Raw genomic sequence first — 16,884 nt, 5'->3', positions numbered from 1 at the left:
CACTTTGTAAACACCCTTGGTGCCGTTGTCACGCCGAAGGGAAGGACTCTGAATTGGTAGTGCTGTCCTTGAACAGTGAACCTGAGGTATTTTTTGTGTGATGGGTGAATGGGTATGTGGAAATACGCATCCTTGAGGTCCAGTGTTGCTAGAAAGTCTCCCTGCTTGAGCAGCGGGAGGACTTGCTGTAGAGTGAGCATGTGAAAATGCTCGGAAAGAATGTATCTGTTTAGGGGTCTCAGGTCTAATATAGGTCTGAGTGACCCGTCCTTCGGTATTAAAAAGTACAGGGAGTACACCCCCGTACCTTGCTCGTGGACGGGTACGACCTCTATTGCGCCTTTTAGAAGCATACTTTGCACCTCCTGCTGTAAGAGCGTTAAGTGCTCTGAGGACATAGGACGGTTTTTTGGAGGTATTGTGGGTGGAGTGGAGGTTAGTTCTAGACAGTAACCGTATTTGATAATATCTTTGACCCACCTGTCCGTGGTGATGGAGTTCCACGTGGACAGGAACCTTTGTAGCCTTCCCCCGACAGGTGTTATGTGGTCGGGAGGAAGGGAGAGGGCGTCACTGCTTGTTCTTGGGGGGAGGACCTGGTGTTGCCGTAGCCGCGTCCTCTGCCCTTTGTACTGGAGCCACGATATCCACCCCGGGTGTTTTTATCGTAGGTGGTTTGGGTATTGCCTTTGTTGTATGTCTGCTGTGACCCCTGTCCTCTACCTGCTCCTCTATTTCCGGGGCGACGAAAGGAGCTGCTCCGAAAGGACTGAGTCTGGAGAGCCCCCATGGATTTTGCGGTGTCCGTGTCCTTTTTTATTTTCTCAAGGGCCGTGTCAACCTCCGGCCCGAATAAATAGTCGGGGTTGACAGGTTGGTTCAGTATATAATTTTGCACCTCAGGTTTGAACCCGGAGATTCGCAACCAGGCATGTCGTCTCAGCATGACGCTTGTGTTTATGGCCCTGGCCGCCGTGTCTGCGGCATCTAGTGCACACTTGATGGAAGCATTTGTGAGTAGCTGTCCCTCTCTGATAAGAATTTCTGCACCTTCTTTGAACTGGTCAGGGAGATGTTGGAGTAGTTGCTCCATTGTATCAGTGCGCTCTATCGTAGCGAGCGAGGAGCGCTTGAGTGTTGGCTATGCGCCATATGTTGGCAGCCTGGGCGGCAACTCGCTTGCCAGAGATCAGAGGTCAGCATGGGCAGAGTCTTTACATGGCTTTCCGAGGAAGCGAAAGTGTCCATAAGGAAGTCGTCTTCCACGGTGTCAGAGTGAAGCTGCACGTCATGATTATTTGCAGCACGTTCAATAAGAGCGTTGAACGCTGCAGTGTCCTCTGTCGGAGATGTTTTCGCTCTAGAGTTGTGGGTCCTGTGCATCTAGAGGTGCACTGGGGTCTGCAGGGTCGCCCCAAGTTTGATCAGGGTCCTGTTGGTCATCAGGGTCCATGTCTCCGTGGTAAGGGACTTGGTCATCCATATAGTCTGCCAACGCATCCGTGTCGGTGTGTGTGGGAGAGAATGATAGTGGGTCCTGGTAGGGCGAGTCGAAAGATTCGCAAAGCACAGGTTCTGAGTCCACAGGCAGCTTTCTCTTTAGTGGGATCCTGAAAGGGTCCAAGGGTGGCTCTGAAGTTATCCTCCGGTCATGGATAACCATCCTGCCGGTGTCGGCGTCGATGTAACGTGACGGAGATGTCTCAGCAGGTGTAACCGTGGTGTGGGTGACCCGTGTCCTGAGTTGGAACATTTTCGGGATCGTGGATGGCGGCAGGCCAAAAGTTATGTTGGCTGGCGCCGAAGAGGCTGTTTGAGCTTTTAGTGGGCCGGAGCCCGATGTGTCCTGGAGGACCGCTTGGGTTTTGCTGCTTTGTGCTGCAACGGTTCGCGCGTGAAGCGCTTTCGAGGCCTTAGCGCCCACCAGGTTGCTAGAGGCGGCCGTGGACTTTTTCGGCGCCGGTGGGTCATCGGGTCGAGGGGCGGAAATGGCAGTCGACGTCTTCGATGCAGGAGGCTTCGGTGTTGCCGTGGAAGCGACGTGAGACGCAGCAGGTGGTATGACCTTTGGTTTAGGAGTCGATGGCGCCGAGAGCCGAGCAGGTTGATGGCACCGAGGGCCTTTTTCCGAATGCCGACTCCGGCGTCGGAGGTGTGGAAGGCCTCGATCCGACTAGCGCCACTTTCGGTTTCGGTTTCATTTGTACCGGTGCAGCTTTCGGTTTGGTAGAAGGGAAACCAGCCGGTGTAGGTAATAATGGCTGCCGCTGAACGTCCGAGGCCGGGCCCGAGGGCGGGGCCGAAGAACCGCGGGATAGGTCTCGGGTAAGGCCCGAAGGCGATCCCTCGACCGGAGCCATAGACTGTGGCACTGGGCCCTCGTCAGTCTGAACGGGTAGGCCTTGCTCGTCATTGGAGCTACTCTCTTCGGCCCCTAAGGCCTCATCGTCGTCTCCTACCTCGGCGTTGTCTTCATCTCTGCGAAAGAGTGATTCGTCGACGTCGTCCGAACCGGAGTCATGTTCGGAACCGGGATTGGAGGGTAGGATTTCCAACTCCTCGACATCTTCGTCGTTGAAGATGTCTGCCGGGGCCGGTGCCGCGTGCTGCGCTTCGAGTCTCGCCGCTCGACGATTCCGTAGAGTCTTCTTGGAACGGAACCGGGCACAGGCCATGCATGTCGATTCGTCGTGGTCCGGCGACAAGCATTTGTTGCACACCGGGTGGACGTCGATATGGGGATATTTCGCATTGCATACCGGGCACCTCTTGAATGGTGTCCTCGACTCAATCGTCTGTGTTGTCGATGGTCAGGTAAAAAGCGAAAAGTTGTTTCCGAAGTTAGTAAGCTAACCGGTAGGGTCGAAACCGATCGAGTGAACAGTACCGACGCGAACTAAAGGCCTTTTGGCCTCGACTAACTTTTTCCTAACTGGAGTTAAGATGGCACATCCGAACCCAATGGCGGAATAAAACAATCTGAGGATGGAGAGGATGCCCATGCGCACTGTAGTCCAGGGGAGGAGTCACCTATCCAAGGATACTTCGAAGACTCTTCCAGGACAACAACGTGCAAACATCCGGACCCAACACTAGGCGGCGATCTATGCACAGATATGAATTCAGCAGCCCACATGCCTCGAACACGAATTTACTCACCTGCTCCTAGGTGAGCTCCCAGTGCTGGATCTTGGTGCCCAGCCCTGACCCTGAAAAGTGTTCACAACTATACTTACCTCTAACTCATTTTTCTCCCATAGGAAACCATTGTCTGCTTTTCTGTGAAATTTCTTCTAAGTGTCTATTTTTGCAAATTTGAAATATTCTTTTAAAATCGTACCATTTCTGCAAACGAAATTACTTACCTGCTTTTGATAAGGATCCCAGTCCTGGGTCTAGGCACCCAGTCCTGGATTACTAAAGTAACGATAAAGTACTCTACCTGCAATTTGAATTTCTTGCCATAGAGATCCATTGAATGTTTTCTGTGAAATATTTTCTAAGTGCTAACTTTTGAAATAGCTAAATATTATTTAAAAATCATTACAGTTATTAAGTCGACTTTCATCACTTGATTCTGAATACTGACCCCAGGCTGGTTCTAGGAGCCAGACCTGGAATTCCAAAAGTAATCTGAAAAGTAATTTATTACAAATAACCTGAATTTACCATTGAGCTCAATGCATTGTTATGTTTAGGAAATAGGATTGTTTATTGCAACCAACTGTGACTGTGTACACAAATTTATTGCTTAAAACAAAAGTATTTATATTCAACCTCTCATTCTGAGAAAGTATATTTTTACCCCCTTTTGTGGTTCTAAAAATAAAACAAGCATATATTTTATATATATATAAACCATTGGCCTAGAGTTCAGTTATTGAGTGTGTGAAACCATTTGCTGACTGAGTGTGTACAATAAATGCTTTACACTGTCCTCTGGTACTGCCTTACTGCTCGACCAAGCTACCACTTTTGAGAGTAAGGTCATACCTAACTTTGACCTCTATCAGCCTCTGGGGGACTGTGGACTCTGTACACCCTGTACCTATTAGGGAACAGTATATACAGAGCCACTTTCTCACACTTAGTTTTCCTGTGCTCCTTGGTTCTCTCGATGTAGTGCATCACCGCCCTTCTTGCATCTAGTGTGCAGTGCCCATTCTGCGCTTGTGGCTGGGTTCTGAAAGAAGCTCTGCATTTGACTGGTCTGGTTCATATGGAATGCAGACACTACCTTCTGCATGAAGTGTGAGTCCGTTCTCATTACGACCCGGTCCTTGTGTATTTGGATGCAAGGTTCTTGCAGTGTTAGTGCTTGTAGTTCGCTTACTCTGCGCAGCGAGGTTATTGCCACCAGAAAAGCTGTCTTCATTGTCAGCATTTGAAGTGAGGTCTTGTAGATGGGCTCAAAGGGTGCTTTCATAAGTTCCGTCAGGACTATGTTGAGGTTCCATACTGGCTGCGGCATCCTCTTTGGTGGTGCTATCCTTTTCGCCCCTTCCAGGAATCTCTTTACTACTTGTGATGTAAAGAAACATTCCCCCGTCTCACCTCGTGTCTAAGCTACAATCGCTGCTAGGTGTACCCTTAGCGAGGATGAACATAGTTTAGCCTTTAGTAGGTGTGTGAGGTATCTCAGCACCGTGGATTCCTTGGTCAACTTGTTCTGCAGTTTCTGCTGCACCATTGTGTGAACCTCTTCCATTTCTCCCCATAGCATTTGTGTCGTTGGTCTCCTTGCCTCCCGGAGCACTCGCATGGTGCTGCATGGCGCTTTGTGGTAGCTTAAGGTGTGCCAACTATGTCTTCAGGATCCATGCCGCTAGGCTAAGGCTCTCTGGCTCTGGGTGTAGAACTTCTCCGTTTTGCATGGAGTACAAGTCCTTCCTTTTGGTGAACTTGTGGGGTGGCCCCTAAGCCATTTCCATTATTTGTGAGTACCAGGTCTGTCTCACCCACTGTGGTGCTACTAGGATCAGTGTCATGTTGCTGGTCCTGCACTTGAGTACCCTGGGTATCAGTGGTATTGGGGGGGAAAAGCGTAGGCAAATGTTTTTGACCATCTTATCCATAGGGCTTTCCCCTGGGATTGTTTTTCTGGTTGCCTGGATGCGAAGTTTTGGCATTTTGCATTCAGGTGCGTTGCAAACCGGTCTATCGTCGGTGTACCGAACCTTCTGAATAGCCTTTGCGTTTCCTGTCCATTGAGCTCCCACTCGTGGGATGCTGAAGTCTGCCTGCTGAGCCAGTCTGCTTCCACATTGTCCTTCCCTGGTAGGTGTAGGGCCAGCAGGTCTATTTTGAGTGGGATGGCCCATCTCCAAATCTCCTGAGCCAGGTTGGATAGAGAGAATGATTGTGTTCCTCCCTGCTTGTTGATGTAGAACATCGTAGTCATGTTGTCTGTTTGTTTCAACACCTTCTGGTTGTACAGTTTTTCTGGTAGGCCTTCAGGGCTAGGGATACGGTCTTCAAATCCAGGTAATTGATGTGTCTGACCGCATCTGCTGGAGTCCACAGACCCCTCACTCTGAGCTTGTTCATAAGTGCTCCCCATCCTATCTGGGATGTGTCTGTGGTGATGGTCACCATTGGGCTTAGTGGTGTTAAGGGCTTCCCTATTATGTTCTCCTTGTTCCACCATGCTATCTCTTCTTGCATTGTGTGCGTTACAACCACTAGATCCTCCCAACTTCCGGTTGCTTGTGACCATTGTTGTTGCAGCCATTCCTGGAATGGCTGCATGTGCAGGCGTACATTGGGGACTAGGTGAATGCATGACGCAATCATCCCCATGATCTTGCTTGCTGTCCTCACTGTCAGAGCTCGCCCTTTCCGGTAGAGGCGCGTCTCCCTCAGCAGGGCCATTGTTCTCTTGTCGCTGGGGATCACCGTTTTCTGTATGGTGATATGTGCCCCCAGGAAGATCTTCATCTGTTCCGGTTCCATTGAGGATTTCCCCCAGTGTATGGAGAATCCCAGCTTTGTTAGCGTCCTTGTGACCCGCTGTGCGTGTTCCTCGCATCTTTCGCGTGAACTTGCTTTTATTAGCCAGTCGTCGAGATAAGGGAATACATGAATCCCTTCCCTCCGCAGGTTCGCCGCCACTGCCGCAAGGCATTTTGTGAAAACCCTTGGGGCGGACTTTAGTCCGAATGTCATGGTTGTGAACTGGTAGTGATCTTGGTTGATGGTAAATCTTAACAGATGTTTGTGCCGCCTGTTCATTGGGATGTGCAGGTATGCATCTTTGAGTTCCACGGTGGACATGAAGTGTCTGTCTCTCATCTGAGGGTGTACCTCTTGTAGGGACGTCATTTTGAATTTGTGTCCTTATGTACTTGTTTAGGAACGTAGATCCAGGATGGTTCTTAGTGTTTCGTCCACCTTTAGTACCAGGCAGTAGTTTGAGTACACTCCCTTGTTCCTTTCTTTGAATAGTACTGGTTCTATGGCCTCCTTTTGGAGTAGCTCTTGTGCTTATTTTAAGAGTTGCACTAGCTCCTGTCCTGAGTGTTCCCTTCTCTTTGGTTTCCTGTTCAGTGGTTTCCTTTCCAACTCTATGCAGTATCTAAACTGAATGATGTGGAGTATCCATTTGTCTGTTATCTTTTTCCATTCCTGAAGGAAACGTCTCAGCCTGCTGCCTACTGGTGTAGCATGCTTGTTGGCGTTTGGTCTGTGTAACACTCTTGTTGAATTTTTTGTGCTCTCTTCTCGGAGGCATCTTGTTGGTGAGCACGCTTCGCTGGGCGAAAGTCACTTTGAGGTGGGTTGATCTCTCCCTCTTAGTCTTTGCCCTAGTCCGTTCCCTCTACTGCGAAAGGACTGGCCCCGAGGCTGGTACTGCCAATTTTGTTTCTGCTGCCCCTGATTGTCGCCCTGGTGGCCCTGCTGGAATGTCTGGTGTGACGTTCCCGGCTGGTTTCCACCCCTTCCGTATGGTCTCCGTGTCAGGGTACCTCTTGTCATCCCTCTGAATTGCAGGGCCCCCATGGACCTTGCTGTTTCGTTCTTTTTGAGCTGGGTGAGTTTTTCATCCACCGGGGCTCCGAACAGCGTTTCCCCGTTGAAAGGGGTGTTCAGAATGTTGTTCTGGACTTCCGGCTTCAAGCCTGAGATCCTGAGTCAGACCTGCCTTCTTTCCGTTATCCCTATTGCCATCAACCTGCTTGATGTTTCGGCTCCATCCAAGGCAGTTTTAAGGCAAGAATTTGCGATATTCTTCCCTTCCTCCACCAGGTGCAAGGCTCTTTGCTGGTATTGTTCGGGGAGGTGCTTGATTAGCTCCCCCATTTTGTCCCAATGTTGGTATTGGTGTCTGTTCAGTAGGGCATTGGAGTTCGCCATGCGCCAGTGCATTGACGCGCTTCTCTCAATCTTCCTCCCAGTCCGGTCCAGCCTCCTGCTTTCCTTGTCTGGTGGTGGGCCAGAGGTTGCCAGGACATTAGCCCTTTTCCTGGCAGTTGACGCAATGATGGAGTCCGCTGTGACAGATCCCTTGATGTAGGGAGGGTCCTGTGAGGAGTGCTTATACTTCTCCGTCCTAGATGTGTTGGGTCCTTGAACGCCTCCTTCCCCTGGTTCATGACACTTTGGAGCATGGGGAGGAACTGGCTCCTTGTTTGGATGGGGACCAGTGTTTCCAGTAAAAAGTCTTTCGGCTTTTCTTCCTCCAGCTTGACCCCAAAAGCTGCAGCTGCGCTTTTGATGACCATATTGTAGGCCCCAATGTCATCTGGCGGCTTAGGCCTCGAAGGGTAAGTCTCCACAGGCTCTTCCGGGGTTTCAGCGTCGAGGTCCTGCCACTCCAGGTCCTGTGTCGTCGACGGCGCCGAGCCGTAGTTTGATTGTTGGTCATCATCTTCCTCTCCCTCATAGTATAGGTCCTCTTCTCCCGGAGTTTGACAGTTCTTCGGCGTCAAGCTCTTCCTGTTCCTCGGAGTCTACGATGACCGACGGTGGTTTCGTGGGAATCGTGAATTCTCATTTTTTCATTGAACTCTTTTTTTCCTTTGTAGGATGCTCTCCATTTCTGCCTCGAGCCTCCTCTTCTTTTCCAGCTTGGAGGCCTGTTCGGCATCGAGCGCGGGTCTTTTCGCCCGAGCTGGCGTCGACGCGACCTTTTCCTTCGAAGTCGAGCGCCCCAGTTCTTGGCCTTGCTTCGACGACCTTGGTTGTTCGCCGGTCTTCGCCACCTGGGAGTCCTTTTCAAAGGACCCGCCGGGCCTTTGGTCCTTGGATGCAGCTGCGTTCGTCGAAATTTTCGGCGCCGGTGCTCCTTTCGAGGACTTGGACTCTGACTCAGGCTTTCGGGGCCCTGTCGAGCGTTTAGTGTTCGACGTCTCTCCTACATCAGACGTTTTCTCATCGGTCTCTGCGACCGTGAAGTCATCTAGTCCCTCGGCGACGTTGTCATTGTCTGTGGAGAGGCCCAGTTCGTACAGTGACGTGGCCTGTCCCTTGCCCTGCATGTTGTAATTCACTCTCCTCCGTCTCTCTAACCAGGAGTGTCTTCGGTGTGAAGGTGGAACAGGCGTTGCAGTCTTTGCTCTCGTGGTCGACTGGCAGGCAAAGATGGCAGACCGGGTGCTGGTCCTTCTGCGCGTATTTATGGTGGCAGTTACGGCAGAATTTAAAGGGTGTCTTGTCCATTCCTGCGCTCAGTGTCCCTGAGTGCGCATTCTCCGTTGGACGTTAAAGATAGAGGTTCTCCTCCTTCGTCGTCCCGGCTTGTTGATCTTCCTTTCTGTATTCGCATAGTTTTACAGTTAGAATTACTTGGCTCTTGCTGTCACATTACCTCAAGGATTAACGGTGTTTTAATCTGTTCATAATCAAGTTTTTTTCCTCTAGGTTCCAGTCACAAGTTTATTTGATTTAAAATTTTAGCCGGTTTTCATTTCTCTTAAAAGGAAATAGAAATGCAAAATGTAACCTCCGCGCCATTCTTTCTTTCTGGTCCCGGTGATCCACCTATTCGGTGGTCTAAATGGAAAAAAGTCTTCTTAAACTATGCAAGGGTGTGTGGCGTGTCACTTAGCGCTGAAAGGAAGTCTGCACTCTTATTACATTGTCTTGACTCAGAGGGCCAAGACGTTTTTGAACATCTACCTGACTTAAACGAAGAAGAGTCTCGGAATTTAAATGAATTTGAGATAAATATAAAGAAGCTCGACAAACATTATCTTCCTCCACTTAGATGAAACTCGTGCTTTTTCTTCAACGACAGACTACGATTCCAGACCCAACCACCAGACCGTGGAATAATGCACAGCATAGTGAATCCAGAAAGGTTCACGCTGCAAAAAAATGACAATCGACATGGCACCCTTCCTGGGTGCCATGCCAGCTAGCACCCCTCTACGAGGGCTTAAGGTCTTAAGGCAGGGTGCATGAGCAGATATGCCTCTACAATATTAGGGTCCATTCCTTAATATTGTAAGTGTCAGTGAGCCATGAGAGTATATGGGTTGGAAACTAGAGTTTCAGCACCATGATGGCTTCACTGAACAAACAAGTGTTTGGTACCGAGCTCCTCCTCTCAATACAACCACACTGATGCCAGTGTGGGATTTATTGTACCATGTACCCCAGTGGTGCCCCCTAAAAAACAACCAACCCTGGTGTGGTCGGACCAGCTGTAGGCAGCCAACACCAGACCACTTTCTGGACCCACTGGGTGGAGAGCGCCTGCTTTCTGGGACTAGAAACAATTCACATTCGACAGAGCAGTCATGCCTCCTCCCCCAGGAAGGGCAAATACTCGAAGAGGGAAGCTTCATAGGGCTCACACCTATGTAATAGGACCCTGTGCCTCAGGTGCAAGCTGAAGTTAGTAGCCCCTAGTTTACACCCCTCACTTTGGGCGGGAAAACCTGCAGGAAAAACTTAAGACTAGATGGTGTGTCCACTTCTGCCAACTCCACCCCCAAGGTGGAGGGAGGCAAGGTGAAGCACATCTTTCAGTCCCCGCCATCTTGAAGATGGTGAGACCTCTCCAATCAGGGTTAGGTCTATGCCCCCCTCCCACAGGAGGGCACAATAGTGGGTGTCACCCAGGTAAGTTGTCTATTGGCCCTAGCTACTCCTCCCCTAAAGCACTCTCTAAATTTAGAAGGCTCTCCCAGACCTATAAACTAGATCTGTGACGACCCAAGAAGAAAGAAACCACTGCAGCAAAAGCCAGAAGTCAACTGCCTTGGCCCCAGCCCTACTAGCCTGTCTCCAGCTTTGACTAAACCTACGACCTGTCTCTAAAACCCCTGGGGAGGACTGTTGCATCTAATAAAGACTATAATCTCCTGGGACAGCAGACTAGTCCAGACGAAAACTACTCCGAGGACTCTGGGTACAGGCTGTTCCGTGACCCGGCACCAAACTCCCATGGCCAGAGTCAGAGTGGTTCACCTGTCCGATCCTGACCAAGTTTCCAGCGATGGCAGAAATCTCCAGCCCTCCACGACAGAACCTGCAGTGTGTACCTAGAGGCTGCTCCCCCTCCCCCCAACAGACATGCTCCGGTAAGAAGACTGGCGTACAAAAGGCACCCTGACACCCAAAACTCCTGGACCTTTGTGAGCTGAACCTCCAGTGCCCTTATGACACCCAACATCCCAACTTACCGCTGCTGTCGTTGGTCTTCCTCCTGCAACCTCTGGTACTACACCTGCAGCCTCAGCCATCATGAAAATCTGCACTGAAAAGCATTAAGTGCCCAACGTCTGATTTGCACCGTGCACCCAGTCACATCTGTTCCTCTGGTGGGGTATGCTTGGTGCTTTGTGCCACCTCCGCCTCCCCCCCCCCCCCCCCCCTGTTCTTGTGCTACGCAGCTAATCAGAGCTATGGTGGCCTCTAGAAGGAGTAGGAGGGCTCACCGGTCAAAGTTCAGATTGTTTCAAATGAGATGGATGTGCTATGTAAGATTGAGGCCTATGCCCATTTTCAATACCTTAATTGTATTTAACATTAAGACTCAAAGGATGGTGCAAACCTTGATATTTAGTATGGGTCATGGGAAAGGTCCTGTCCAGTAACATTTTGTTTTGATAGCACCTGCAGCTCAGACAGCTTTGATAAGTTAATTCTGCATTACTATGATGCAAATATTTACATCTCTCACTTGTATGTTTAACAGTAAGTTTAATTCTAGCAAAAATGTAGTTAAGCCAAATTATAGACACAGGACCAAGTTACTCATACCCAACTGCTAGCATTCATATTTTATGATAACCACCACCACAAATGTATACAGTGCATATTGCTTTTGTAAAAGGTTTCTCAATTAAATGTTACTGATGCTTACTAAGTAACGGCCAAGTGAATGCATGACTATTTACAAAACTACCACAATCTTTAAAAAAAAAAAATTGTTTAAACCAGCATAAGGTTTTCTGTATGGAGGGTAGTGAAGGGGAAAAGTTAAAAGCAGCTCGAAGTCCATGTGGATTTTGTCAAACATAAAACAAAATTTGTACGTCTGTCTGAAAACGGATTTTAAAGACAGTCTGAAATGTTTGCTTTATTTTAACTATACAACAAATATCAACCTTGCTATGCCAAACAAAGGGCAAAAAGTACATAGGTTGTGAAGAGCTTTAATGTTCTGTACTTGGTGAGCAGGAAATGTAGCCTAATGAAAATGTAAGTTACCAGGTGAATGTCTACTGTGCAACCATGTGCCCTTCACATTTTCTTCTATACTCCGAAGTCATCCCAACTCTTTAAAAGTGCAGTACAATCACATTTACTTAATACCAGCCCATTTTTGTATGCCCCAAATAAAATTCAAACTGCCTCATGAATTAAATAAAGGAACTAACCCGTTCAAATCGTCTTCTTGCTGGTCTCTTCACTGGCTTCTCTCTTCTCGTTTGGTCTATAATTACCAACTCTTCAGGAGTTAGAGTATCTGGAAAAAAGAAAGGCTCTTAGCTACTTAAAGAAACTGAAACATGGCAGCAGACAAAACAAATAAAATTATTTTTTGTTGGTTCCGGTTCAGAAGTCTTCTTTCCTTACTGGTTTGGAATTTGCTACTGCCACAGGCAGGGTTAAAAAAAGATTACCAAAATACCAGCTCATTTCCAAATATATTTGAGCACTGCACCAAAGTTCTATATCAGTTAAGGCATATACTAATAGGGGATGGGTGAGTGGTTCCAAAGATGCGACTGCAAGGACCAATATCTGAATCCATTAGGAAGCAGATTCTACAGCGAATTAACTGGAGAAAAGATACAGCATGTGCCACCAACAGGCAAAAATAATAGTCGAACGTTGGTGCCGGAATGAGCAAACTTGGCACACTTGTGGAATAATATTTAAAAAACAAGCCTGAAAAAAGCCCCATGCTTCTGCCCTACCTATTTTAATCAAGTTTATTTGGAGTCATACACCCATTAAAATTGCATGAAACGGTTTAGTGAATTGAAGCTTAATACACAAATATATTTTGGGGCCAGGCACAAACAGCTTGTATTAAACACAACATAAGCAATTGTCCCCTTCTAACTGAAGAGATAGGCTAATGCCTGAATTAATTTCACTGTTAATCAATTGGCCCATATGACAATCCATTGCTTTTATGCCCACTTTGCATGAGGAAAGTCTTTGTCTGGAGAAGCAATCAGCCTTTGTTCTGCTCCAAGAACTACCAAGCCACATACATTCTGAACATTATCAAAAGCAACCGTAGTCCAACAGTGAAGTGCAGCAAAAGTTCTAAATCCAAGCAAGCAGAGGACCAAAGTCTGGGCATCATTAAAACACAGGAAATCTCACTGAGTAAACAAAAGTGATGGTGTAATCTTTGAACTGATCTCACCCACTTTTACTCACTCAAACTTATCTTATGTTGGGGCAGGACGATGGCTCATTTGAATATGGCAAAAAGACAGAAGTCCATGGTTACTACACCCATTATATTTCACATACTTCTTCGCTTTCTTTCTTCGCTCTTTGACCCTTCTTCAGTAGTAGCACTAGATGTCCCTTCTTTTTGTTCCTTAGAATCAGTTTTCTTTTCTTTGCCTTCTTTTTCAGATTTATCGGACTTCATTTCCTCTTTTTTAGTTGAAGTTTGATCTCTTGAAAGAAAAACAAAACAAAGTGTTAACCTCTAATGCTTTCAATTCACATGAAAACATCCTTGAAATAAATGCACAAGAACAATTACCCATCTGTCTTATCGTTGGGCTTCTTGTCACTGCTAGTAGTCCTCTTGAAAGCCTTAGCAGGCTTCTTTTCCACCTTGTCGCCCCCAGCAGCCTTCTTGTCGGCCCTGGCAGGCTTCTTTTCCACCTTGTCAGCCCCGGCAGGCTTCTTGTCAGCCCCGGCAGGCTTCTTTTCCACCTTGTCGCCTCCGACAACCTTCTTGTCAGCCCCAACTGGCTTCTTATCCACCTTATTGCCCCCGGCAGCCTTCTTGTCAGCCCCGACTGGCTTCTTTTCCACCTTGTTGCCCCCGGCAGCCTTCTTGTCAGCCCCGACAGGCTTCTTTTCCACCTTGTCACCCCCAGCAGCCTTCTGATCAGCCCCAGACTTCTTTTCCACCTTGTCGCCACCGGCAGCCTTCTTGTCGCCACCGGCAGCCTTCTTGTCGCCACCGGCAGCCTTCTTGTCGCCACCCGCAGCCTTCTTGTCGCCACCCGCAGCCTTGTCTCTCACAAATCTGCTTGAACCCACCCTTTCATCAACTTCTTTCTTTATATTTCTGAAAGTGTCATTTTTCAACTGCCAAAAGAAAAAAAAGGGTTATAGAAAGGAAAGCCAAAAATTACTTGCACACATTTCTTAAAAAGTAACTTGCCTTTTCAACTGAAATCTGTTGACCATGCAATTCTGTGTGATGAAGGTGCGAGATGCACCTAGGCCCATCTCCACTGGAGAACATGGTAACTATTCCATAACATTTTGCTCCAGGGCTTCGCGCACTTGTAACTATCTTAGCAATAAGAACCTGCAAAAATAAATGAAAGTTAAAATAATCATGTTTAGAAACATGCAGAAAAGGCAAATGTGACAGAAGCTTACAGCTACGTAGTACAATGCAATACTGAAGCTAAAGCCAACAATGAGCAGATTCCTTGCAAGTTAATCATTGCCAGTGTCTCCATATGCTCTGTACATTTTAGGCTCTAGATAACACCGAACATTTCTCCAAAAACACATTTGAGGCTTTTCCTTGGCGGTTCTATGGTTACTAGCCAGCAACTTGGGAGTGGGCGAAGATGTGAATTAAACTGGTGTTAGACCCCATCAAAATTAGTGCAATGAAATAGGATAACAAAGTTACTCTTTGGTCCCTAGATTCTCCATGGGGAGTGAAGTAGAGCCGCATAGGTTTAATGTAGAACACTGGGTCTTGCCCTTTGATGTGGTTGGAAGGGGGCGGGGCGTTTCACGCAAATCCCTCAAAGAACCACAGCCCTATTATTTTTATACATTAGCAAGTCGATGTTGCTATTTGATCATATTACGACTCGTCTGAATGTGCAGACATCAAGCATGTAAATGTCAAGTCCTTACTGGCGTGAACTATGAAATATATAACCGAAAACATACAACCTTAATCTTCATACTTTAAGAACTGCACTATAAATTTGCATGCGGCACACTGAAAAGTCCTTTCCCTCTAAGGGAGAGGCCATGGAGGAGTTTTGTATTACTAGTCCATCATTAAACATCGTTCAGTATCTACACAGCCTGTGGATAGATCTGGTCTGGTATCTAAAGAAGTTATAGAACAGTTTAGTACTAAAATCCGTATCCTTCAAATATGGGGCAAAGATACGACCTTGGCAAGTCTGGGCACAGAGAAACTGGTCAACCAGTGAAAGCCATGTGGAAGCCAATCCCAATAAGCTACATCAGGACTTTTGTAGACCTGAATGTGGCCCCAGGTCTCGACTGCATTGTGCCCATTCAACTGGTTGCAAGAAACTGTGCAAATAATGTAGATCATAATTAATAACGTAAACAACCCAGCACTGATCTATGGAATGGCTGTGAAGCAAGGATTAAAATAAATGAAAATTTGATGTTAAAAATATTACAAATAAAGAAAATTCTAATAACCACATCTACCTGTACAAGAATTTGATACCTAAATATTTCAAGCCATTCAGGAACGTTAAGACCTCAATAGTAGGAAGCGGTTTTATGTAGTGTACCAAAATGAGGTACACTATGTAGAAAGGCCATACAAATACAACCCTTATTGGTTTATAGTGCTTAAATTAATAATGCCAAATGTGCTCTTTTGTGGTAGTGTTGGCAAGCAGTTTAGGCTTAGAGGGTAGTGTGAGAAAGTGGCTCTGTATATAGTGTTCCCAAATAGGTACAGGGTGTACAGAGTCCGCAGTCCCCAGAGGCTTGGCAGAGGCTTAACTTAGATATAACCTTACTCTCTACAGTGGTAGCTTGGTCAAGCAGTAAGGCAGTATCAGAGGACAGTGTAAAGCATTTGTTGTACACACTCAGTCAGCAAATGGTCTCACACTCAATAACTGAACTCTAGGCCAATGGTTTACATATAAAAAAAAAATATATGCTTGTTTTAAATTAGAACCAATAATTGGAATTAAAATATAGTTTCTCAGAATGAGATGCTTTATATAAATACTTTTGCAATATGCAATTGACTTTTGTAAACAGTTACAAGTGGTTGCAATAGGCAACACTATTTTAAACACAATAATGCATTGAGTTCAATGGATGTTTCATGTTATTTGCCACAGATTACTTTTAGGATTACTTTTGGAATTCCAGGACTGGATCTAGATTCAGTCCTGGGTCAGTACTTGGAATCAAGTGATGAAAGTCGACTTTGTTACTGTGATGATTTTTAGACAATATTTTGCTATTTAAAAGTTGACACTTAGAAAAAATTTCATAGTAAACAGTCAATGATTCCCTATGGAAGAAAATTGGGTTACTGGTAAGTACAGTTGTACGTAGTTTTCAGAGTCAGTGCTGGGCACCAAGATCCAGCACCGGGAGCTCACCTAAGAGCAGGTGAGTATTTTCGTTTGTTACTCAGCTCATATTTGGTGAATATTTTAAGTTTTGAAAAGTCCACACTTCGAAGAAATTTCAGGAAAAAGCCAGTCAATGTTACCCTATAGAGAAAATTGAGTTATCGGTTTAAAGGTAACTACTCGACTGGCAGAGTTAAGGTTCTGGGCATAGACTCAGGGGTCTCCCAGGGTCAGGTAGATAGTTAGTTAGTTCACCCCCAGCGGCCCAATGTCTTGCTACGAGAGGTAGGGGGGTCTTGGTTGGTGGCTGCTGACTAGCAGGCCACGTGGCTGTGGGAGCTGGGCTCCTGGTCACTTACTCAGGGCAAGTGGGGAAGTAGATAGGCATGGAGGTTGCACTGCCAGGGCCACTCTGGCGGCTGGGTGCAGGGTGCTTTTGAGCCTTCAGGCGCTCAATTTATTTCAATGGGAAATCTCCGGTTTAGAAAAAGACTGCAAGCTCGGGCAAGGATTCTTCAGGTGCCACCACCACTTCGAGAGGCGAGTTGGAGGATAGGTAGGTACCCCGGGATTGGGCAAAGGGGGCCACCGGGCGCCAGGGTGCCTTTTGGTGTCAGGAAATCTTACCCTCTGTTGATTGCGGTTGGGAGGGGGGGGGGGGCCTGTCCTGGGGTGGGTACACCCCCTATCCTGCCTCTCTCCTGTGGGAGGGGGGCAGTAGCCTAATCCCGATAGGGCAGGGCTTCCCATCTTCAAGATGGCGAGAGCCCGGAGATGTGCTTCACCTCGCCTCCCCCACCTGAGGGGTGGGGTTGGCAGGCTGGCACATCCCCCTGTCCTTATTTGGGGTTTCCGGCCAAGCTTCCCGCCAGAGTGGGGGGTTGCAGTGGCCTGGGGA

General features: G+C 47.4%; 1 protein-coding gene across 5 annotated transcripts in view; it reads right to left on the bottom strand.

Moving 5' to 3' along the window:
- Positions 1–16,884, bottom strand: part of SLTM (SAFB like transcription modulator) — a 280,914-nt gene that overhangs the window by 191,047 nt on the left and 72,983 nt on the right. For all 5 annotated transcript variants that reach the window (XM_085643750.1, XM_085643749.1, XM_085643748.1 and 2 more), the window contains 4 exons: positions 13,817–13,966; positions 13,184–13,740; positions 12,943–13,094; positions 11,829–11,917 (listed from right to left, as the gene is read on the bottom strand). In XM_085643750.1, coding sequence (XP_085499876.1) covers positions 11,829–11,917; positions 12,943–13,094; positions 13,184–13,740; positions 13,817–13,966 — 948 coding nt within the window. The remainder of the gene's footprint in view (positions 1–11,828; positions 11,918–12,942; positions 13,095–13,183; positions 13,741–13,816; positions 13,967–16,884) is intronic.

The sequence above is a fragment of the Triturus cristatus genome, chromosome 3_1 (genome assembly GCF_964204655.1).
Source record: "Triturus cristatus chromosome 3_1, aTriCri1.1, whole genome shotgun sequence".
Lineage (NCBI taxonomy): Eukaryota > Metazoa > Chordata > Amphibia > Caudata > Salamandridae > Triturus > Triturus cristatus.
The sequence above is the reverse complement of the archived record's forward strand: the minus strand, read 5'-3'. Positions and strand labels throughout refer to the sequence as shown.